Source organism: Anoplolepis gracilipes, chromosome 6 (assembly GCF_047496725.1).
Source record: "Anoplolepis gracilipes chromosome 6, ASM4749672v1, whole genome shotgun sequence".
NCBI lineage: Eukaryota > Metazoa > Arthropoda > Insecta > Hymenoptera > Formicidae > Anoplolepis > Anoplolepis gracilipes.
The window spans coordinates 14,125,135-14,150,367 of NC_132975.1; the positions used below are offsets into that span (position 1 = coordinate 14,125,135).

General features: G+C 27.5%; 1 protein-coding gene and 1 long non-coding RNA gene across 23 annotated transcripts in view; one reads left to right on the forward strand and one right to left on the reverse strand.

The window, feature by feature from the left end:
- LOC140666995 (uncharacterized) overlaps positions 1-25,233 on the forward strand; it is a 213,378-nt gene that overhangs the window by 44,896 nt on the left and 143,249 nt on the right. The window lies entirely within an intron of this gene.
- Positions 11,204-25,233, reverse strand: part of LOC140666990 (octopamine receptor beta-1R) — an 81,736-nt gene continuing 67,706 nt past the window's right edge. For all 21 annotated transcript variants that reach the window (XM_072894562.1, XM_072894564.1, XM_072894583.1 and 18 more), the window contains 2 exons: positions 20,203-20,314; positions 11,204-16,230 (listed from right to left, as the gene is read on the reverse strand). In XM_072894562.1, coding sequence (XP_072750663.1) covers positions 16,020-16,230; positions 20,203-20,314 — 323 coding nt within the window. In that variant the 3' untranslated portion in view covers positions 11,204-16,019. The remainder of the gene's footprint in view (positions 16,231-20,202; positions 20,315-25,233) is intronic.

Genomic DNA, 25,233 nt, shown 5'->3' on the forward strand with positions numbered 1-25,233 from the left:
AGAGAGAGAGAATGAGTAATAATAAAACAAAATCTTCTTTCCGCAAACTTTCTCCCGTTCTACAAAATTTTCAATACATTAAAAACTTTGCGGGTTTTAGATTAGTTTTGCGGAAGATTAAATACAGATTGAAAAGATTTACACAACAGAAAAGAATAGATTTCCACAACAAAATTGCTAGTTAATTAGTAATTAGGTATATAAGTTTATTAATTAATTTTAATAAATAGTCGTATATTTAGATTATTAATTTTTCTTTGAAAAAGAAATTATATATAGATGACAAGATAAAAGCGAAGAAAAAATTACACGAAGGTATAAAGATTAGAAATATACATTTTATATCTTTTATAATATACTGTTAACTTAATTTGTTACATTTTCTGCAAATCTTTACAAGCTTTTTTTTAATCTTGCATATCGCATCGATCGATGATACAATAATAGGGATTAGGTCACTTGTATGAAGTGTGTATAGAATGCATTAAATTCGGCCACTTCAAATATTGCAGCCAATGCTAATTTTATTAGATTGAATAATGTAGCATATAGCTAGAGAGATATTAGAAAATGCTCATGTAGTATTAAACGTGTTTATAAAGTGTTCAAATGCCACTTGACGTGTTAAACAACATTATTTCTATGAAAGTGCGCTAGAATATTTGCTTCTATGCTAAGTAATGATATGCACGTGACCCTGATGAACGATTTGACTACAATACTTTGCACATGTGGGAAATATGACATAATTTGCTTATCATTGCGTCTCGAAACCTAAACTTCTTAATCACTGTAGCAACATTTGATTCGTATTATTAAAGTTTGAAAGTTATCTGACTTTTTATAAAAATCATATTACTTAATAAATAAAGTAAAAATATAAAAATATTTTACATAAATAGAAATGTCATAAAACTTATTACATAAAATATATATAATTTATAATATATTTATAAATTACATTATACATTTTTAATTGATAACTCTCCAGACAATTTTATGTTATATTTATATTTTATTTGTACAAATTTAATTAGATTGTCGTAACTTTTTATTATATTATTTTAACACAGACAATAATGAAAATTATATCTACACACACACACACACATACACATACATATACATACATATATATATATATATATATATATATATATATTTTATATATACATATTTTATATCTATACAGATATTTTATCTCTATCTACAGATATATATTCATATTTTACAGAGATTTACTTGATTCCATAAAACTCTGTAAAAGAGTTTTTAAGATTCTTAATTTTTTTTATCACGTTATTAATTTATATTGATAATAAAAACTTTATAGTCGTTATAATATAATGTTTTTGACTTACTGTTAACTTTTATCGATAAACTTGTACTGGTTAGAGGTATTCATTGGCTTACTTGAACTCCGTTTAAAAGAAAGTGTTGGTTGTTATGTATCTTCAAATGATACTTGTTACCGACCGACGTTTGAACCAATTTCTCAAATAGATCTGTAAATGTGAATATATATATGTATATGTATACATAAATGCGTTGAAATAAAATTACAATTTTTACGTTATTATATTATTTTTGCTGAAATTAAATTTATTTAAAAAATCGTTAAGAAATTTATAATTAACAGTTTACAAATTTATTTAAAATTTTTTTTTACAATCTTGCATTTATACATGTTCTTATAATATAACGTTAATATTTCAATTTTTACATAAAAATAAGATTTTTCTTTCATTCCTTTTCCTATTGATTTTTTACCGAAATGCCAGATTAAATTTTATAACTTTTGATTAATTTAAAGTAGGTTAAAGAATATGAAGAATCTTTTGAGAATTTAAATTTAAATAAAGATGAGAGATTTGCTCTTTACCTAATTTTGAATTAATAATTCTTTAACATGGAGTGTAGAGGGGGGGGGGAATTGATTTTTATAAATTTCTAGAAAGATTTAAAGAAACTTTAGAGATTAAAAATTGAAAAAGCAGTTTTATCTTCGACCTTGATAAAAAAAATATTATATATATAAATAATTTGTAAAGCGCTACACATTATCTTCTCTACTGATTAAATATACATATAATAAAGCACATACATTTTTCAAACTTTTAATGTTTTTATTTTTGTCTTTTTAATCTTATATTTTACTAAGATATAAAAATATACATTTATAGAGATATCTTGAATTGGCAATTGCACTTTTTGTATATGCAACTCACAATGTTATCCATAAAAATCGTTTTGTAATATTGAACGGAAAACTTTCGACTTGAAAAAATTTACATTATATACCTACAATACGCGGATAGCACAAAAAATTTCAACATGTCTCTACACAGTGCGATTGGAAGAAAAAAATTGGAACTCGGAGAAATGATTGATGGCAAGCTCGATGCTGCAATTTTGATTTGTGCATCCAATTCGATAATATTTTCTTCTGATCTTTATTGCTTCAAAGTCAAAACCAGCTGTGATATAACATATTGCATGTATTTAAATACACATATTTTAATTTAATATAAGAATTAAAATGAAGATAAGAAAGTAAATCCTATTTCTTAATTTAGTAATAAAAGAAATTAAAGAAGTAACATTTTATTTAAGAAGACTTAATCGGTTTTATGATTTAACTAAAATATAGCCTTTAAATAAAAATTATACAATAATTAATTAAATAAATTAATATAATTTTCTTCTATTACAATTTTTTATATATAATTTTATTCTAATTTTTTATTTTTATTTTTCTATTATATGTATATCATATAAATTTGAAATTTAAATTTTTAAAAATTAATATATTTACAATTTAAGTGCAAATAACTGCAGTTTTGTTTTTGCTGATGAAAGGATATGAAATATTCGTGATATTGAAATTAATTTGTAATTATGTAGATCGAATTTAATTAATTCACCAACCACGTGTCACTCCTCTTGGAGTTTTTCGATCGTTATTTGGCGGCGAAGGGATGGAATGCCGTTCTTGAAGACTAATATCTTGGCGATGTCTCATCTCGCTGAGAGGAGAAGCTTGATAAATGCTTTCCTTTAAGAAAGGAAAAAAGTATGACCACGGTTTAACTAGTTTTCTCGACGTGGTTTTTTTATGAGTCGGCCGGAGTAACCTAACCGACTTGTTAATTAAACAACGCAAATGATATAGAACAGGGATATTTGCAGCAGAGGGGAAAGAGAGAGCGAATACGATCGATTGAGAAATTGAAGTATCAGGTAGACTAATCTCTCGCAATTTCGAACTCAGAAAGAAGGTCTTTCTGTAAGGCAGAATCTTTAGGGTTCTTGTATGTGACCTTGAGGAGAAATATCTTTATATAAATTAGAAGAAGAGAGAAGGTAGTAAACGGAAGGGGTCGATTCCTTGGACAGATTAAGTGCATGCATGCGAGACTGTTTTCCTTTACTAGCAATGCAGCTCGTGAGCTTTTTAAAGGTTGAAGGGCCCGCTCGCGAAATTAATTCCGTTGATACATATTGATGTTCACATGTAGACAACTATTGTTTTACTACGGTATAACAATTTAATAACGATATGTGTACATACATATTTATATAATATATTTACTTAAAATTATACATATGTATGTAGTTTATAAGAAGAAGAAAGAGAGAGAGAGAGAGAGAGAGAGAGAGAAAGAGAAGGATAAAAATCATTACTTGTAATATTACTTTATATACAAAAAATTCTTTATTGTATTAAATATTGTATTAAAAATTTATTATTACATATTTTTAAAGAAAATAAGAACAATATGAAATCTTTGACAAAAAATACGTAAGATAATTAAAACTAGATAATTTTTTTGTAAGATATTATCGTGTTTAATGAAATTGATGAATTTTTGACAAAAGAGAAAAAGGAAAAAAGTATTTTCGAAAGTTTTTAAATTTTATATAAAATTGGAATGTATAGGAGAGTCTCTGCGTGTATATGTGTATATGAAAAGAGGGATTTTTGAAAAATTTATCTCGATCGTATTGTCATAACAGTCACGTAAAAATAAAAGTATGTGAATTTTAAGGTAAGATAGATGTAAGGAAAGATCCTACTGAATTCAAGTCACGTTTAATTTTTGGGGAATTATGCATTCTGTCATCTTCTTTCTTGCAAAATAAGAATATGTTTACAAATATTGTTCCAATTAAACGCGCAAAAAATATTTGAATACTAACATTGTGTATATTTATAATTATTTATTTCGATTTCTTATTTTCTTCTTTTAACTATATTTTTTAAACAAAGTTTTAATAATTTTTTTCCGTTTTCTATAGAAAATATATACTCTCTTTTCTCTTAAATTTTTTTCTTTTTATTTTAAATATTTTTTTAGATTTTCTGTTTGATGATTTTATAATGCTTCTAAACTCGAAGTTTATATATTATAATGCAATTTTGCTTATAATTATTCAATAATTCTACGTAATTTTTCAAATCAAAGAGATGAATGGCTGTAACCGGCAAACTTCTCGGGATGAATGAATTGACTAAATAATGGAAATGTAATGTGTCAGATGCATACAATGTACTATTAATGTTAAAATTAAAACAAGATATTAAATAATGGTTTTTCCGTTGTAATTAATTTGGACCGAATATTTCGCGTTCGCGAAGAGATGTAACGAGATATTAAGTCGGTCACGTACAGACACGGCCTTGACGTACATAAAAGTGGCCTTTACACTGGCGATAAATATTGAAATCGTATTGATCTCGCTCGCGAATCAACCGCCCTCGCACTCTGACATCGTTGACAAACGCGATATATCAACATTATCGTCACTAATAAAATTTTACTCGCGTTGTATAACTTGAAGTTATATATTTCGATTCGATTTATTAGCACATCTCGTCTTCATTTTTATTGATAAAAATTTCCAACAAAATAACAAATTAGGTTTTTTCATAATTTTTATTTTAGGACTTAAAATTAAAGTAATTTCAATATAAAAAAATATTTCTCAAAATATAGTTGCTTCTTCGGACTTTTAAGCAATTATCGAATTTCTCTTTAAATAACCTCTATTAACTGCTAATCTTATCATAAAAAATTATAAATTATTTTTATTATAAATAATTTGTATTATAAATCATCAAATTGAATTCTACCGTAAACTATGCGTAATCGTCAGAAATTCTCAGAAATTAGATTGTCACGTCGACACGTTCGACAAATTCCGTTCGTTCAAGCGATCGCGTTGCCGCGAATTTGCGTCCGACAGTTTCGGAATTTCGTTGGGACGCGAGACAATGGCTCACTTTCGCGGTCATGTCAGTAGCGTGTGAATTCGCAAATAAATTTTGTGGGTATCGTTATCGATTTCCGCTTGAGAATTGGGACAATCGACTGGATACGACAGATAGAGCAGGCTTATAACGTGGTTGGTCCCATCTGTGTCGCGACATAGTCGTGAATATTAAAGTTATATAAAGTGCTTTATATATGTATATATTCCAAAAATATATGTGTATAATTCAAAGAAAAAATATGTGTATAATTTAGTCATTTTTAATATTCAAAAGATAAGATGTTAAGAAATCTAATATATATATATATATATATATATATATGTATATGTATACGTAAATTTTATTATTTATATGTATATTTTATAATTATTTGTCTTTATAATTTTTTATTTTATTTACATTTAATATTTATAAATTTTTAATATTTTATGTCTAAATTATTTAGCGAATAAACGAAAATCTTTGCATAATATTTATATATTATTGTATTTATATATTTTGTGATAAATGTGTACATGTGTTTTTACATTGTTTTACATTGCTTTGGATCTTAAATTATATTTTTATTTGAAAATCCATTTCTATTGAATTTCCATTAAAAACGCTTTGTGAGATTTTTGTACTTGGCGAATCTGAATTAATCCGATCTGTCGGCACAAAAAGGAAAGTTATCTGAGAGCACGAATATCTGCATAGCCTTATTACTGACGTATCATGATCTCGTCGCGTTGATAAGCTTACAAAGAAGCGGCCGATATTCATCCTCTCTGTAATATAATACTAATTACTTTTGCGAGCTACTTGAGAGTACTCATCTATCGAAAGCTGCTAAGTTTAACTTCGTTAATAACTTCGTTACTTCATTATTTCGCGAAAAAGTGAAAACCAATTGCAAGAAATGCTTTTCAATTCGCGTAACAGAAATTATATTATAAATATAAATATTTATATTTGATTTACATTATTTTTTCTATCATTTTATCGATTTTTCTTTTTCAAATTTTTATATTTCTTTCTTGTTTTACCATTTTTTACCATTTAGGTTAACCTATGATGACATTTATTTTCTTTTTCTTTCATTACATCTATTTTTCTTTTTCTCGCGAAACGCGAAGAGTTATGGAATATCATAATCTGTTTATATCTCTTGTTTACCATAAACCGGGACTCCAACAGAAATTATGGCAGCTTCTCAATCTTTCCAATTTAGAAAACTTTTTTACCCTTTTCGGAATCTTTTTGTGTCTAAATCTGAAGTCATAGTTTGAGAGATTTCTTTTTCCAGGTAGAAGAGGGCGGCAATATATTAAAAAAAATATATTTCAAGTTGTTTACTCTTTTATTGTAACATTTCTTCTATTTATTCTCTTTAAAGCTCGATACTTCTATCAAAACGTGAAACATATGAATATTTGCAAATATTAATAACAATTGTGACTCAATTATTAATTTTTTGCGCAAATCCTTTCTTATAATTACATTTTTGTTTTAGTTTTAAAATACGTATATTAGTTTTGATTATTATTAAATAATTTTTAATTACCTAATTTAAAATTCTACTTGATTTTAAAAGTAATATTTTATTCTGTAATAAACAAAAAAGTGTTTATGAACCTTAAAATTTGGTATAAATATATTTAAGTAACTTACTTTTTGACAAATTACGTTTGTTAATTTATAGGAGAACAAAGCAGTCACAACTTATTCAATTTACTGTGGATGGTGAATCTCTGATTTTATATTTTATTTTAATAAAAAGACACTTATTTTATGTCGATCTATTGAATATTATTTAATGCGTGAGAATTTCTATTGTGACTTTGTGAATCTGACGAATGATCATTTATTTGCTGATAAAAATCTCGAAGAAGAATGGTAAAAAGTCGACTCGATTAATTATTCCCTAAGTGACAAGTGCAGATTTTCAAAGATATATTAAACGAGAGGTACAATAAAATGAGAAAAATGAGACTCAGTCTTACATAGTTATACTTATTGATATTTCGGATCTGTCACTGTCATTACAATTAAATAAAAGATATCGAACAAATATTTGAACAAAAATGTTTTGATTTAATAATCACTTATCTAATAATTATAATTAAAATAATCAATGATGAGAAAATTCTAGTATTATACTAAAAATATAATATAATTATATATATAATCTTATGTCAATGAAAATTTATATATTCTCTTATTTTTACTTTCAGAATCCTAATTATGATAATATTTTATTAATATAGATAAATAATTAATAAATATGAAATATTTATTTAATAAATTAGAAAGTTAAAGTAAATACGATTAAATGAGATTAATAAATATATAAATTTTGTATTCTTGAAATTTCATTTTTTATTTACTTGAAGGGCTTTTAATTACTATTTAGAATTCTTGTCTATTCGAAGTATATTTTATTAAGAGTGTTTCACGGCACATACAATTTATATAATTCGCGATACATTATCTTCCGTGTCGTCATAAGTATGATTACAATTGTCACGTTTTACATTTAAAAATGAAGAAGAAAAAAAAACATTTGTACTAGAGTGATGGCGATACTTCATAATGCATCAAAGTACATACGTTGCGCATATTACTATTGACTTTACGCGTGCATTCACGATTACTGCAACATTGTCAGTAGCACGTGAAAAGAGAAACAAATTGACTTTAATACTAATATTTGCAAGAATTTTATTTAAAAAATAAAAATAATTTTAAAAGTAAGTAATAAAAAAAAATTAATTTAGAAAACAATAAAAAATATAAAAGATAACAATAAATTTAATATGAATAAATAATTTTATAAGATACATATATATGTTAATTATATATTTGTAAAAAATTATTGTGGTATTATATCATATAAGAGTTTATATTTTATATCTTAAAGATTTTGCTAAAAATGTTAGTTTATTCTACTTTAGTTGATTGCTCAGTCATTAGGACCAAGAGAACAATTTTTTTTCTGTGCCATCAGATATTCATCACGCGAAGACGGCCATTTTTCATATCACTTATTCTTGAATTTGCGTTGGGTGCATTTACGTTATATTAAATGAAAAGAAAATAACAACTTGCGTAGGTGCAAAAGAGAAAGAACATTGAATTTCGTTTAAATAGAATGCATGTCGTAGTATCTGGAGCTCGTGATAAATGCTTGTTCTCTTTTTTTTTTTCTCTTTTTCCAACGAAAATCTACTTTATTGTTCGTTGTCTTAGTAAGAGTGGTTAAGGAAAGGTAGTTGTGGGGAAGTTGTTGCGTATTTCCTGGAGAGCAATCAGTCCGATGTAACGCAGAATCGTACTCTGCTGTATTTTACGTGGCAGATAAGATCGTTTTATCTCTGATTTGTAAGTCGCAATTACACGCGGTTTCCCATGATACGACACGATTGCGAATTATCGTAAAAATCCACGGTAATACAAGAATTGCACAGTGGGATTAAATCAGATTAATGGAAACGGAAAAACAAGTGGAAAAAGGAAGAGAATAACTGACGTTGTAGCAAAATTTTTATATCGTTATATCGAAAAAACAAGTTGCACAAAATATAATAAAACTCGAATATTTTACTTTGTGATGTTACATAATAAAAAAATATGTTAATTTTTAAAAATATACTTTATTTATTTTTTTTTTTTTTAAGAGAGTATATCGTTCTCCTTTTTAAAATTTTTACTTAAATTTAGTTTAATTTTAATTTTACGTTTAATATTAAATAATCCATTATCTTATTCTAAAAAAATTTTCTTTTATATTTTTTTCACAATTTTTCCTGTTTTCTTTTTTCTTTTTCTCGACATTTGTTTCCATACCTTCTTCTACATTTTTTCCACATGTTTTCTATGCACTTTTTACTATGTTTTTCTCGACATATATATTTTCGAAATTTTGTATAGAACATAATACAGTCTTATTTTTCACTTATAATAATTTTTAACATAAATACATGTAAATATCTTTATTAGGAAAAATGTTTATATTTTTTTATAATCAGAATATTTTCATTATAAGTGGGAAATTTCATGCTGATATTAGACAGAGTTTATGAAAAATGCTTTTTTTCTTCTTCAGAGGGAGTAGGAAAAATATTTTCATCTCATTTCAATGTGATTTCTGCACAAAATACTAGTGCGCGCACGTGTGTAAACATGTGTATTTTGCGATGAGGGGATGTAAGGCAGAGGACAGTAAAAGAACGTCTTTTTATATCTGTCAGCAGGCCTGTCGACGCGAAACGACACAAGTATCGATGATTGTTCTATCCCTCTCGCAAATCTCTCGTTTTTCGGAGCATTTTCCCTGACTGAGAGCGAAGGGGATGGGAATTGTCTGTCAGTTGCTTTGCGCAACAATTCGTCGTCGTTGATCGCAATTTTGCCAGACGGAATTGTTATTCCGATCGCCTCGACGGAATTCACCGTGAAATTCAATCGTCGACACGAATGCATAATGTGCGTAGCTGTGAAGGAAAATATAATGGCGAGTAATATAATAATACGAGAGAGGCATTATTATTCATACTTGCAAATGTTCTTGACCATTATGATTGTTATTTTCTCATCGCTCCCTCTCTCTCTTTCTCTCTTCCTTTCTCTTTCTTTCTTCCTCTACTTAATTTTATTATCAGTATACGAAAAGTAGGCATTCAATAAATTTACTCTGTTATTTGTTATTTAGTTTTAAGCAGACGTAATTAAAGATACTATTTGTTTTATTTATGTAAAATTTGCAGAGAAACGATAAATAAAAATATACATATAAATCAAATAACTGAAAAATAAGTAATAATAGAGAGGAAGAACTTTTGCTAAGAGAAATGTAAATATTTCTTTCTACTTTCTTGCATCTCTTTGTGTAGAAATTGTGCGAAAATAAAATTGCAGATAATACAGCTCAAAATTATTCCCGGTGGATTTTATTTAGTTCTTTGAGCATGTCTTGCGGAGATAGAGATGCATTTTTCTAGATTCGTTCGTAGACTGCAGTTTTATATTTGTTATTCTCATTTTTTACGTTCTTATATTTCTGTATTTATTGCTTTCGTTTAGATTTATTTATTCGCGTGAATAAATTTATTTTCTTTAATAAAATGACCGAAGTAAAAGAGTCGCAAAAGTATTGGATTATAACATGGGTTAATTAGAATTACTGATATGATTATGGTAAAAATATTAATAGTAATATATTGAGGTTTCTTTGTTGGGAAATTATTTTATAACAAGAAATACCGAAGGGCAGAAGAGAGAAAAGCGAGATAACTTTCGACCGGTACACACAGTCTGTTAGACTATCGATCAATCACGTTCTTTTCTGTCGTCGGTTAACCGCAAACAAGCGCGACTACCGTGACGATGTCGCCGCTAAATTAATTCGCCGCGTAAAATGCGGGAACTCATAAAATATTGACGCGGGAAATGTTACAAGATAGATTGGGAAGCGAGGATGTGATTAAAGACTGCACCATGCTTCCTTTTGCAATATAACATCGTTTATTTTCCATTCCCCTTTTCTTCTCTTTCTTTCTCATTGACTACATTCTAATGGAATAAAATTGACTCGTTAAATCACGCACGTTTGACAAAAAGGATATCTTATCTTATGTTCTTAATTCTAAAATTTTCAATAATATCTATTTTTTCTATGCAAAATATTCAAGAAAAATCTGTATTTTATATGAAAAAAGTAAAAAAATAAAACACACTTTTTATATTTAAATAGCAATAAAAATTATATATGTACACATATATATCTTATATACAAAAATTTTATTTATATATAAGATTAATTTATATATAAAATAAACTTAACATTTTTTTATAAGAGTATAAATATAATTTGTACAAAATACTTTAGTTGAGTCAATTTTACCCCGATTCGATGCACTTATAGTTGCTTTATTTCTCTCTCTCTCTCTCTCTCTCTCTCTCTCTCTCACTCTCTCTTTTCATTCCTATTTCTCACTCTCATGTTCACGCAATTACATAAATTATCTACATATCAGTTCTTTCGTCGCGTTTTCCCACATTCACGCTTAATTCTACTTGCTGCGTGTATTCGATTTGCTGCTAGACATTTTTAAACGTCTACGCCACCCTAAAATTGCCATTGCGGTGAATTGCTAGAATCGCTTATTAAACGCTACGCTTTTTTTAGGCCCATTGTACAGCGCGCGACTTAAGTTAAACTTCTGTTTCTTTACGAGATGAAATTTTCTTCAGCATCACTACACAGATTGTCAGATTAACATTGCTTTCGCACGAACAAACGATATCGATTGATTATTTTGTTGGTCGAAAAGTGTGTCTCTTGTGTATGTTCATGAATAACTGATATTGTTGATAGAAACGCCTCTGGAAATGTCTCGACTTGAGAAATTCAAGAGTTTCTTTGTCCAATATCGGTTTCTTCGAGTCGAGAAAAGAATTTACGAAGGTCCATTTTCGCATTTCTAGTTTGGTGATGAAAATTAAATAATCTCTTGATACATTGTAAAGAAATGTATATATTTTATCTTGTATAAATATATTGTATATTGTATTTTCTGTCTTTCTTTATAATTTTTATGTAGATCTAATTCGCGCACAAAAAATGATAAATTTAATAATAACAAAATAATAACTTGACATTTATTTTATATATACTTTCAGATATTATATTTTTTTTAATATTGCTTTATATTATTGTATTTTTAAATAACATTAATTTTTTGTTAATTTTTTAAACGTATAATTTTAGCTTTTATCTTTTTTAACATTAACGTATTTCTGACGTAATTTAGCGAAAATGGACCTTTAGGCATATTTTTTCTTTTATATGCATGACGATTAGCTGAAACTTACATATTTAAACGGAAGCCCGATATAAAACATGTCTGAATACGATGATAATTAATATCGATGTAAAATACGTAGAAAAATAAAATTCGAGTTGACGCGCGTCGAAAAAGAAACACTTGTGTTAGAAAAATAAAGTTTGCACGTTTGCCTTGCACTGATTTTGGATTGACATAGTTATTGCAGGTTTTCTGTATAGTAGAAATTAATTACTTGAATTAGAAAAATTGTTATTATGGCAATTAAGTGTGTTAATTATAAAGCATACAAATTAGAAATGCATGCTTATTGATCTATTATTGTTGATTGATAATTAATGTAGAATTAAATATTCAAATTAATATTACATTAAAACTGCGCATTAGCATAACTATTTATTTGACTAATTAATAACTAATTCATAATAACCGATCAATTTTGTAATTATTTTTACATTTGAAGTGTATTCTAAAATAATTTCTCAATAATATTTCGTATCGTTTTTTTCCGATGTCAATTATGTCGTGTAAGTATGCTTTCCTTTTGGCGAACTTGTTTACCAGTAACGAGACGTTCGATGATTTTATTAAGCGAATGTAAAAAAGAAATACGATTTGTCAGAAATGGCACGAGAAAGTCGTGCCTGCCCGGGAATTACGCTAATTAATGTCTTTACTCGGACGGTCCGCGTAACTGCGTGCGTTAGCATAATCTCTTGTCCTCATTCACTCTTTCATTTGCGCGCTTGGTCTCTATTTTTCATCGAATAATCATTCAGAAGCAGATGGAGACGGTTGATTAAATAAACCATTGATGCAAAAAAGTATCCCGTATTGCGTTAATTTTATTCAGAGATATTTATCAGTATATTTTGTTAAAAAAACAAACATTAAAAGAATAATACTCTCTGTAATATTTAAAAGATCTATGAGTAAAAGATAATATTAATAAAATAAGAAAAATAATAGAATCAAAGGATATTAAATTAAAAACCAATGCAAGTTGCTCGCTTAGAGATACAATAATGAAAATAACCGCTTTATAATAGTGGTCCAAATGTAAATTAGAATGCTTTTGTTCAATTGTATTCTTAAATGATTGAAATTATTTTTAATTAGTTTTTTATTTCCCCATATTTTCATGTCATAATCATCATCGAGGCATTTTCTTTACATTTTTATTATTTTTATTTTTATTATTATCTTTATTATTGAAAAGAAAATCATAGTAGATTGAAAATTGATAAGATATTACAATTTTTTATTATATAAGTACAATCATCGCAAACAGTATTTTTCAATAAAAATCTAAAAAATACGAAAAATACGGATAGATTCTGTTAACAGAATACGGAATACCTTGACAGGTACATATATTTTAGGATGGCACAAACAGAGACGTCTTATTAATCTGAAATATATATTTTTATTTCCCTAAATAATAAGCTCTCGAATGCTCTGTTCTGCAAAATTTATAATATTAATATTAAATATTAATATTAAGTGTTTAGTAAAAACCAAATTTCTATAACTCAAATAAAAATGTGAGATTTCCCTTATGACTTAAAGAAATAATGATATATATTTGAACACAGTGACATGACGCTCATTTATTGCGTCGCCCTGTTATGTCTTTGACTCACGTCACGTTCCTTATTGCGTACATGTAAGCAACATATAAGATAACTTGACGTCAATATGTGTGTATAATATATATCTATTATATCTATTATACTTACAAAAATCAACGAGTGCGTGTGCACACACACACACACACCCACACACACACACATACACACGCACACACAATAAACAAGCATACACATCTCTAAACGCTTTGATATTATTTTATATTTACAATCAATCTCCCAATTTTATTGCTATATAATACATTTATACAGGCAATATGGCGCGCACAATGGACATCTCTTTATAAACTCTGTGTGCTGATCCATCGTGGCGTTATTGTTTCGTGATTACGATATTATTACACACACATATGCGGTCTTCGTTACTAACTGCGTTAAGTCTCGCGTTACATATATTACAGCCTTGCGTGTGCCGGTGCGCTAATAATTACATCTAATTAGCGCTAGCCGAGCATCTTGATGTATTTACAGAGTAAGCAAAGATTAACAAATCCCCTGTAATCTTGTACATACCTCGCACGCGCTTATCCGTGTTTCGCGTAACTTTTGACGTCGCTGTCTTTGCGCGAAATCATTCTGCCTATATACGATAGTAAAAAATATATATAAGATTTTATTATTATTCATTTACGAACACACAGAAAATTAGTTACATTTTTGCTAGAAAAATAATCTGTACGCGCTTTTGTATATATATTTATTATAAATAATAATATCTAATAACAATAAATGTATATAATAATATATAAAAGAATATGAAGAATATAATTTATAATGTAAATAAAAATATAATAAATCTTTTAGAATAGGGGCGATATTTCTTATTTTAGAAATTTTAAGAATATATATGCCAAAAAACGGAATAAAATCAGATATATAGACAGATTGTTATTTTCTTTTGAATAAAATTTTGTTAATTTTCTATGGATATTAGCGAATTAATAGTCGCTATTGCAAATTTTTTTGAAATTCTTGCTATTTCATTAATTTTACGATAATTGATGAGTTGCTTCTGTTAAGTATTAATGTCAAAAAAATTTCGTCTTGAAAGCGCAAATTGAAGCATATCGATGATAATCGTTCAGTAATAGCGTCTATTATACTCGGTAATACCCGTTTTAATGACCCCGCTCTTTAGGAGCATTAATTTCGATCTCGAATCTCTCGAAAGCGTTTGTCGTGCGCTTCCGCCAGCGATATGATAGCGGGGATTACATTACCGGGTGTATTTCGGGACAACGATTATATGGGAGGCAATTACGTGCCACCGATCGTCGCCCTAAGAAGGACGACCATGGTTGTAATTGATAGGAACTCACACTTTGAAGATCGCAAATCCACGATTAAATAGTTTTAGTTTAATTCGAGTTTTTATACTTGAAACGTTTACGCAATTACATGCGCATTATTTATAATTAATATTGTAATATTGTCGAAATTAATTATTAAAACTTTGAAAAAAAATTCTCCCATGAAGAGCCGTAAAAGATTAAAACAGCGATAAAGCCGCACGCTTAGAGAGCGATAAAATTTAAATAATTTGAAAAACTAAAATTTAATAGAGTTGCAGATTAAATATAAAAGAGAGATATAGAATGTGTATATATCTATATAAGATATACATATATGTATATAATATAATAATAGATATACATATATGTATATAATATAATAATAGATATGCATATATGTATATATCTATATACATATAATATAAATTTAATATAAATTTTTAAATCAGAATTATTTTTTTAGATGTCTTTTTAGATTGAAAATTTATAATCCTATGCTTTTCTATTTTCTGTGTTATATATTTTTTTCTACATTTTATACATTGTTTTATATCTCTTTTTATATCTTGTTTTATTTAAAATAAAATTACACCTTTTTAAAGTATTGATAAACGTAACGAAAATATTTATAAATAGTTAATATACACGAGAATATATATTGTGTTAGACATAACAGTCAAATATAGAAAGAAAGTACAATCGCTAAGGCGTGCATCGCGTGACAATTAACAATCAACGTAACATGTTCGCCTCGCACAAAGTTACGAATAACGGAAGAACCAATGGCGTGTGAAGTCAATAGATTCGGGCAATAATAGTTAATTGCGAACGATGTCGATTGGTGTTCAAAAATCGCTGGAACGAAGTGGCTCGATTTCGCTTTGACTGGAAACTCGTCGAAAAAAATAAGGGGAAAAGGTAGATTGTGAGAGATGATAAACTCGCCTTTCAAAAATGAATTTCTTGAAATTTTGTCGCGCTACACGAATTGCGACGGTGTCTTCCAACAATTGGCGCAACAAGGCAAAATACTCTTCAGCGTGTCCTTGAAGGCGTCGCGAAAGTCGCGGTTGAAATACGCGTAGATGAGCGGATTTAGGGCGCTGTTGAAGTAACCTATCCAAAAAAGCACCGATACTACCGTATTCGGGCAATAACAGGCCTCACCACACAGCGATGTCGTCAGATACCTGAAAGAACAATAGAAAAGAATTTTTATATCATGTTTTTATATCTGCTTGAGAAGTTAATCGAAAGTACCGTAATTCCGCAAGCTATTTTAAACTTATTTTTGAGAGAGATGTGGAGAGAAATCAACTCTGAAATCAATATTTGTTCAAATTAAATTTATAATTATATTTTGTGTCAAACAGGATATATAATTTAAGATATATATATTTTTAGAAATATTATAATCTAAAGTATTTAAAAAAGAAGAAATATATATTTAATTTATAGAAAGCTTTCTTGTATGTGTTTATGTAAATTTTGTAATATAAGAAACTGATAAAGATGAACAAAAGAGAATAGAAATTATTTAAAGAATATATAAGAATTAAAAGCACGTGTATTATACATACACAATGAAAAATGATTGGTAAACAAAAAGTTCTCTGCTTTATTCTAAAAACGTAACACATCATAAATAATGTAATAACGTAAATCAACGACAACGGTCACGGAGGAAAAAGTTTTTGGGAGCACCACGGTAACATTAATAATCGAAATCGAGATTCGCAGAGTAAGAAGCTGTAAATCTGTAGGAAAAAGGTCAAGAGATGAGCCAAATACGCCATAATTTTCGATAAGAACATCTCTCAGTACGGTGTTAGCCGCGTATCTTGGGAAGTGCAAATATAAATATGGCGTTTAGATATTTATGGGATTTGTTCTGCATCAAAATTACGGCGAGAAAATGAGTTTTTTTATTATGTCTTTCGTATTTTCTTGCAGCATGCGCGCCGAGTATTTTGCATATAGATACATCTGTTGCATTATGCGGAGATTTTAAATCAATGTTTCGATATTGCCTTTTCTACGTGCGCGTTCGGCGTGAAAATAAGATTCATATTTTCAATTCTTCACGCGCAGCATCCATAATGTTAATTTTGTCCTTACGATTTCGGAGTAGTATCACATTTGACAATACTGTTACTCTAAGAATTTTATTCAACGGGAATAAATAGCTGGAATTTTATTTAACAGGAACTATTATAATTGTTTTAAGTTGTTTCCAATATATTATAAATTAAACTGAGACAATAAATCTTTTGCTATTCCAAAATGATAAGAATATCTGTTGCAATATATACTTATTTCAATTCACACACATTCTCAAAAATTAAATTAAGATGTTAAATTAAAAATATTTAATAATTTTGAAATATTACACATTTTATTTTATTTTTATTAAAGGAAAATTTATCTCTTTCTAAAATAGAATAAGTTTACTTTTGAATACGTAACCATTTTAAATAATCTAAAAATCAAAATCTTTTATTATAAAAATAATTATTTAAAAGTGTGATTTGCTGTAATTTTATTGCAAATTAATCTAATGTTTATTAAAGTTTACGATCAAATATAATATTTCTTTTAAACTATTTTAAAAGTAAATTTAAAAGAAATTAGATATATTGTATATATTACTATACATATATCTAAATAATAATAACATAATATAATAATATTATTATATTATTTTAAAGTTAGACGCGTTATAAAAAATTATTTCAAATTATTTAAAAAATAAGGTATAGAAATTAAAATATAGTGCGAAGAATTGAATAATTATTACGAATCTTCTATGATTTTTTTAAGGAAAGATTTATTTTTTTTAAATTATCGAAAAATACATACATAATACTACACTATTGGTTTGATTAATTTTGTATAAATCGAAATAATGCAGCTAAGAACGTAATATGACCATATTTTCGACCACCGACATATCATTATTAATGCACGAAGCATCGATCGCAATACCGATATAGAACAATATTAACCAGATCGACATAGATTTGTGGTGGCTATTTCCGTTTGACGAAAATTACAAAGCCACCAATATCAATCGAACAAATTGGACTGTGAAAATGTAGTGATCGCTGTTACAACATTATATATATATATATACATTTATTCTTAGGGAATAATCCTAAAGTAACTAAAATTTCCTATATTTCTGCATCATTATTTTTATTATTATTGTAATATGTGTCGTGTGAAGAAATAGATGACGATAGATATCGAATTCTTTACTCTAAACTACTACTAAATAGAAAAAATAAACTATAAAAATTCGAAGATCTCTTTCTCTCATATACTTACATGTCTTACATTTATAGAAATTATTTATCAAAACAAAAATAAAAGATATAATAAATGGAAATTAAAACATATTTTGATAAATCTGATAAAGCGTAATAATTATTTAGTTTAATAAAATAATTATAAATATTGAAAAAGGTATTAAAGATACTCACTAAAATTCACATTTTTTTTCAGAAATTATTCATGTGATAAAAGAGCCGATCATCCAAAGTCGATAACGCGATTTGGGAAATGGTCGAACTATGAAACTAATGCGAGCTTTTAGGTCAGTAGAGTGATGCGCTTTGTGCATTTGCATGAATAAAAATCGTTGCAAAATGGAAATGTCTTGTTGCACATTCATATATCTATATCGCTTCGATTTATTTTGATAGAAACAAACATTTTTATTTGGATTTTAGGTGAAAAAACGTGCGTATTTATCTATCAGCTATTCGATATTCAATAAAATGTGTTACCGCTATGCTGTAATGTTACGTTTTACAAGAACCAAACTGATTTGAGTGGCTGAATGAACTGTAATTTGATAATTTTACGAGGACACAGCTAATTTTAATTTTGCCACACCGATTTTATTAAAATAATTTAACGATTTCAAAAAATATTCTATTAGTACAATTTTATATAATTTTTAATAATAATTTCACAGAAATAGAATCTTTATATGTGAAAATGAATTTTTATAGAGACATTTAAAGTAAAATTTATTTTAATTTCTTTCTATTTAAAATTGAAGTATTTTAATTTTATTTTAAATTAAATTAAAGTATGATATTAAAGTATGATTTCTCTCTTTTAAAAAGAAATTTATTAGCATTTAAAAATTTCAAGTATTTCTCACTTAATGGTATAAAAAATACATATATTATTTTGTGTGTATGTTACTGAAAATTTTGGTATATTAACATTAAATTGAAGTATACTTTAATTTTATTTTTTAAGTAAAATTTTGGAAATTTTTTTACTGCAAAGTTTATTTGTTCAGTGGTAACTGGACCATATTATCATTATTAGCAAATTTTTTTAAAATTAATCGATTTCTTTGCTAGATTATGGTATTTTTCTTCTTTATGTGCGTTTTACATTCTCTCTCTATTTTAAACTTTCTTTCCGAGATAAGGTTTTTCCAGTCCCTCGAGTCCCTTTTTAAGAGAGATCTTCATATTCCGCTACAGCCGCGACGCTTAGCAAATAGTCAAACTGCGAGCAAGCTTGTGAAGAGAGTAGGGTAAGCCCTCAGCAAACTCCATAGAGATGCACTTTCTGAACTTGCATTAATAAAACATAGGACATACGAGACAATCCTTCTCTTTCTCTCTCTATCTGTTAACCTTAAACATTTGGCATCAATAAAGCTCTCGTTCTTGACGACTCGATACATAAACCCTGCGAAACAATTCTTCAAAGCAAAGTGGGTTTCCACTAAAACTATTTTACTCAATGAGGTTTTGCGCTTTGCTGTATTCTCTTTTTTTTAAAGAGAAGTTCGTTGACATTTAAAAATTTCAAATATCTCTTACTTAATGATATGAAAAATATATCTATTATTTATTCAGTATGTGTGAATTTAAAAAGAAATTCTTAATATATTAAATGAATTTAAAATATTCATAATTTGAGTTTTATTAATTTAAGAACTTCTTGCTCGAGATAATTACAGTTAATTTTTAACTTTTTTGATTTTTTGTCGAAAAATTGTTTGATAATCTGAGAGATTAAGTAAAATTTTATAACGAAATAATTATTTAAAAAATAGAGGAATTTTTTTAAATAAAATTATGAAGAAAAGTAAGAAAATTAGCCTACTGAATTATTTTATAATTGCTGCTCACCAGATAAAGAACGGCAACCAACAGAGAAGAAATGCCCCCATAATTATACCGAGTGTTCTCGCGGCTTTGTGTTCGGCCCGCCAACTTCTTGTTTGTTGTCGTATCGAAGTGCCTGAAACACAAAAGTAACCAATTTATTTCGCAATTTAGTTTTGATAAAGACAATTTAAATTAATATTCTATTTTCATTAAAACGAACAGAATTCTCTCAATCGATCTTAATTTATTGCGCATAGAAAACAAGACGGTGCAATTATATTTGCTAAATTTCGATGTGAAGGACAGAAATCTTGCAGCCTTTTGTTCGATATTATTACATTTGTAATTATACATTAAATAATTCGTGTCATGTAATGTAGATTTATCGGCAAAGTATGAAGCCCGAGTATTAACACATTACATTTCCGTGCGCGTATGCATGGTGAATTGGTAAATTTTAATACAATTCTGACGAGAGTAACGCTATTTACATAATTACAGCCATAAAATAAGCTGAATCTACGAACATGGAGACCACTATAATAACAATAATAATATTGTAATGGTTGCCGTAACGTAATGCCCAATGTTCTTTTACAGAAGTCTGCTGCCATATTAATGAGGCAATTGCGCACATAGCCTTCAATCGTTAATTAATCACACGGGAATAAACGTATTTATTTTAGCGAAGTCAAATTGATTATTCAGAATTATAATTAGGTTATTAATTTCGATACAATTAAATTTTTATAATTAGTCTTTCTCCTATTTTTTCTCCTCTTATTAGTTTGTAATTTAACAAAACGATAAAAATAAGGGAAAAAATGGAATATGTCAATCTGATTGCATTTGAAAATAATTCAGTTTCTGCAGGTGGACCATTTTTTTTAAGTCAACAAATGGAAAATAAATACGAAAATAATTACAAATTTATCTTACAGTTTATTTTATAAAATTTTGTTTTAATTTTATTTTTGATTTATTGCGGCGTGCATATTAAGGAATTGTGTGTGTGTGTGTGTGTGTGTGTGTGTGCGTGGGTGTGATTGTAATAAATTTAAAATTATAATTAGATGAGTGTAAATATTGATTGACCATAAAAATTCATACCGTTGAAAGTTAATCGTCGAGTTCAACAGATTTAATGAGAAGCTACCTGCTCTCTCATACTATCACGAATTTTTTCCTCGCGAGTTTCTCTCGAGAATTTTCCTGCGGAAGCCATTAAAAGCTGGCCTACCTAATTTCTGATAAATTACTTTGCACAACGTGCCATCGAGCGTTGTTATCGAAGCTCGCAACTGCGATAATCGTACATACTATAGCGCGACGTGAACATCATCATGTACGAAAATTTTTCCACGAGCTATTAACACGCATTCGCTATTTAATCTTCTCGATTGATATTGTGTGAGAAAGTTTACTTTGACGTGAAAAAAGTCTCCCCGGGGGAATAATTTTTATGCAGAAAAAGTTGCCATAAAATGTAATTATAAAAAGCTCTTTCTTTTATGTTATTTAAAATGAAAATATTAATAAAAAGATATGTATATACTTATGTTAAAATTTATAATTAAAAATTAAATATAGATGTCATTTGTAAAAAATATAATTATATAAATTACATGGGTTTGGACTTTTTTTATTTTATTTTATATATATATGTATAAATTAAACAAAATAAAAAGTAAAACTTTATATGTATATATATAGTTTTATTTTTATTATAATTAAAAATTGACATATATTTCTAGATAGAATAATTTGTCAATTTGTGAGGTCTTAAGTGCCAGGCGATGGCAGCTCAAAAGTTTCATTAGTTTGTACGGAAATCCCAAATCCCTAAGCACCCTTGTGGATGTGCAGCGGGACCTCGAAAACCGCAGACAGAGCGAATTTACTCGGGCGGAGCTATATTCAGGGGGTAGAGGAGAGGAGAGTTGTTGTTTAGATAATACGGGAATAGAAGGAAGAGTGTCCGTCCGGATAGAAAGCTGAAGGGTTCGCGTGTTCGGGCGCATTGAGGCAGATTTAGGTTGGTTGATCGATGCTCAGCGCTTTCGTGCAATCAATGCACTCGTCTATCAAGATATAAGAAGCACCCGTGCATACAGGGTGATCTTAACGAGAGAATGCAAGTGCGAGAAAGTGCATTATTAATGTATTTTAAAGCCAATCCTTAGCGAAAGATGTTGCATTAATCATTAGACCAATTAGAATTAAGGTGCATAAGCAAGAGATACGTCATCTGGATTTTATCGATATTTTAGATTATTATAATAATTTTTATAAATATATATTTATGTTAGAAAATTCTTTTATTTATTATTACTTTCATATAATATGTTCATTTTATAGGTTTAATATTTTTTTTTTAGTATAGTAAAATATTTGAATTTTTCTCTCTATAACACACTTTATCTAATTGTAAGCTCATTAATTTTTAAAATTATTTATCTGCGCTGTTTTTTATATTTTATTATATATTATAGTAGTGGGAAATAGAGATACTAGAGATAATTTTAAATATAAAGAATAGTCTACAAAACTGCTTAATTTTCTCGTAATGTAAAAATATATATTGTAAATTTAATTCTAAAATCTAAATGAAGTGTTCGCGTTTTTTCGTTACGGATTACCCTGTATATAGACACGCACGCGCGGGACAACCGGGAATGCAAGACAATCGCGACCCTATTTCGCATCGCGTAATCTCGCAGTCTAAAGCTGCGTCTTAATACGGTGCTCGTTACTTGGTATCTCCAGGGAAATATCTTTAACGCTTTTGTGGCCCAATTTTCTTTCCTGTCTTTCTAAGTGAGTGGGTAACGACAAGTGAGAACAATGCCAGACAATGATACAACAGTATAATTTTTTCAACAAGTATTTTTGTAGAATCAAAAGTGTTTGGTGCGAACAATTATTTTTTTTTTTTTTTTTTATGAACACTAAAAATATAAAATCTACAAAAATATCATTACTTATTTTTTTTTTTTTTTTTTTTACTTAAATATATGTATTGTAATTTATATCTCTAAATTATGTTTAGTTAGAGATATCATATCTTATCTGTTAATGCAATTAAATCATAATTTTATTATAATTGAAATTGTTGCGTATTACAAATAGCATTTAAACAATCTTTCTTAATTCTTTACTTTAAATTATAATATCTCTACAATTGGAATTTGTGCAACTATAAAATAATAATATTAACATTTTTATAAAAGTATTAACTCAAAATATTCCAATGTCATTTTGGCATTTTAAAAAATATAAAATTGTTACATGAAAATATTTAAAAGGGTTCTATTCTGAATATAAAGCGCTCCAATTCTATATTCTGTATGGATTATGTCGTATAATGTACGTTCTGTTACAAATAATATAATAAAAAATGGATAATTCAATTCAGTTAAATTGCAATCAATAATGAATCGTAAAATCGACTATTCAAATTACATCGACTTTTGATATAAAAAAAAAATAACTTGTTAAACATTGCGTTTTTCCACGTGAACTCCGCGGACATTCTGAGCAAGGTATAATCGTATAATGGTAAACTTATGTATTGTAATTACAGAATTCCACCGTGAGAATTATCAGGCGAAATTTCGCCAACGGCAAAGAGATGTTCTTGCTGAATCTCGCGGAAACTCTCAGACCGTTGCTCCACTTTCATCTACAATATGCGGATCTTGTCGGGAATTACATCGGTTTCATTTCTCACTAACTGACAGACAGCCGTTAAAAAGGCCATACAACATTCAAAATTGACAACTTTGATTTTTAGATTTTTTGAAATATATTTTTTCTTGACAAAAGTGTCGAGATATGTAATAAAAATAAGAATCTCTTAGTGACGTAATTTTTTATTATTAATGTTTATTAATTGTTTTTATTAATTTTATTAGTATTAATTATCTATGCACAGCAAAAATATATTCCTCAGTTATTTTCAAGTGCACTCATGAGCATTTTAATGTAAAGCCTGTAAAGAATAATAATGAAAAATATATTAAACAGATGCAAAATATAGAATATTTACAAAATTATATATTTATTCATATTTATAAATTTTTTTAATAAAAAAATTGTTCTATAACTTTTGTCAATATATAACATATGCAACTTATATTGAAATTATGTATGAAATATATTATACATAAGATAAATAAAATATACATATAGCAATATGTATATTTATAATATAAATAAAATATACATATATTAAAAAATTTTTTTAATTCGATAAGTATCTTTTATAAAGAGAAAGTTGTTTTAAAGTTGGCGCAATAGAATTCAATATTTTTAAGCTATTCTGTATTCAACACAAGTAACTACTGATATTACTGTCAAATTTGCTGCTTAAACACCAAAAGCACGTAATCACAGTAAATGAAATTAAGTTAATATTTATGAATAATATAATATATATATATAAAATACAAATTTAAACTAACGCAATTATTTTTATAATTAGATTAATAGAGAGTAAAGTTAAAGTGAAGAAAAAGAAATTTTTACAACACAATAATTTGCTACGAATATTAATATGTATTATTTTTAATAAATTGTAATTTTTGATTAAATCTTTTCATTGCTATATGTATATATAATCTTCTAACAGTATACACACTAGAATCGTGCACAAACACATAATACAAGTATTATATACAAATAATTTTTCCTTTAATTTGATGTGTAATTTTTGATTATTATAAAGGGCGGAACTAAAATATTTGATCTAGTTTATAAAACTTGTTAGATAAAATATATTTTGAAATATAAAGAATAGTACTCAGTTATCCTTAATAATCCTATTTTATTTTTTGCTGCAATTTTGCGCGTTATCCACAACTAACTGAAACGAATAGTTTCTTCTTTCCAGTCGCGTTTATTATTGGAAACGTGATTCGCGAGAAGATGAGATTGATACAGATGTTGCATATCGAATTGCCGTCACAAAGACACAAAACACGCGATACAGATCTCAATGGAATGTTTCAACGAGACAGTATTTCCTCTCTCGTAACAGTCGCAGACACTATT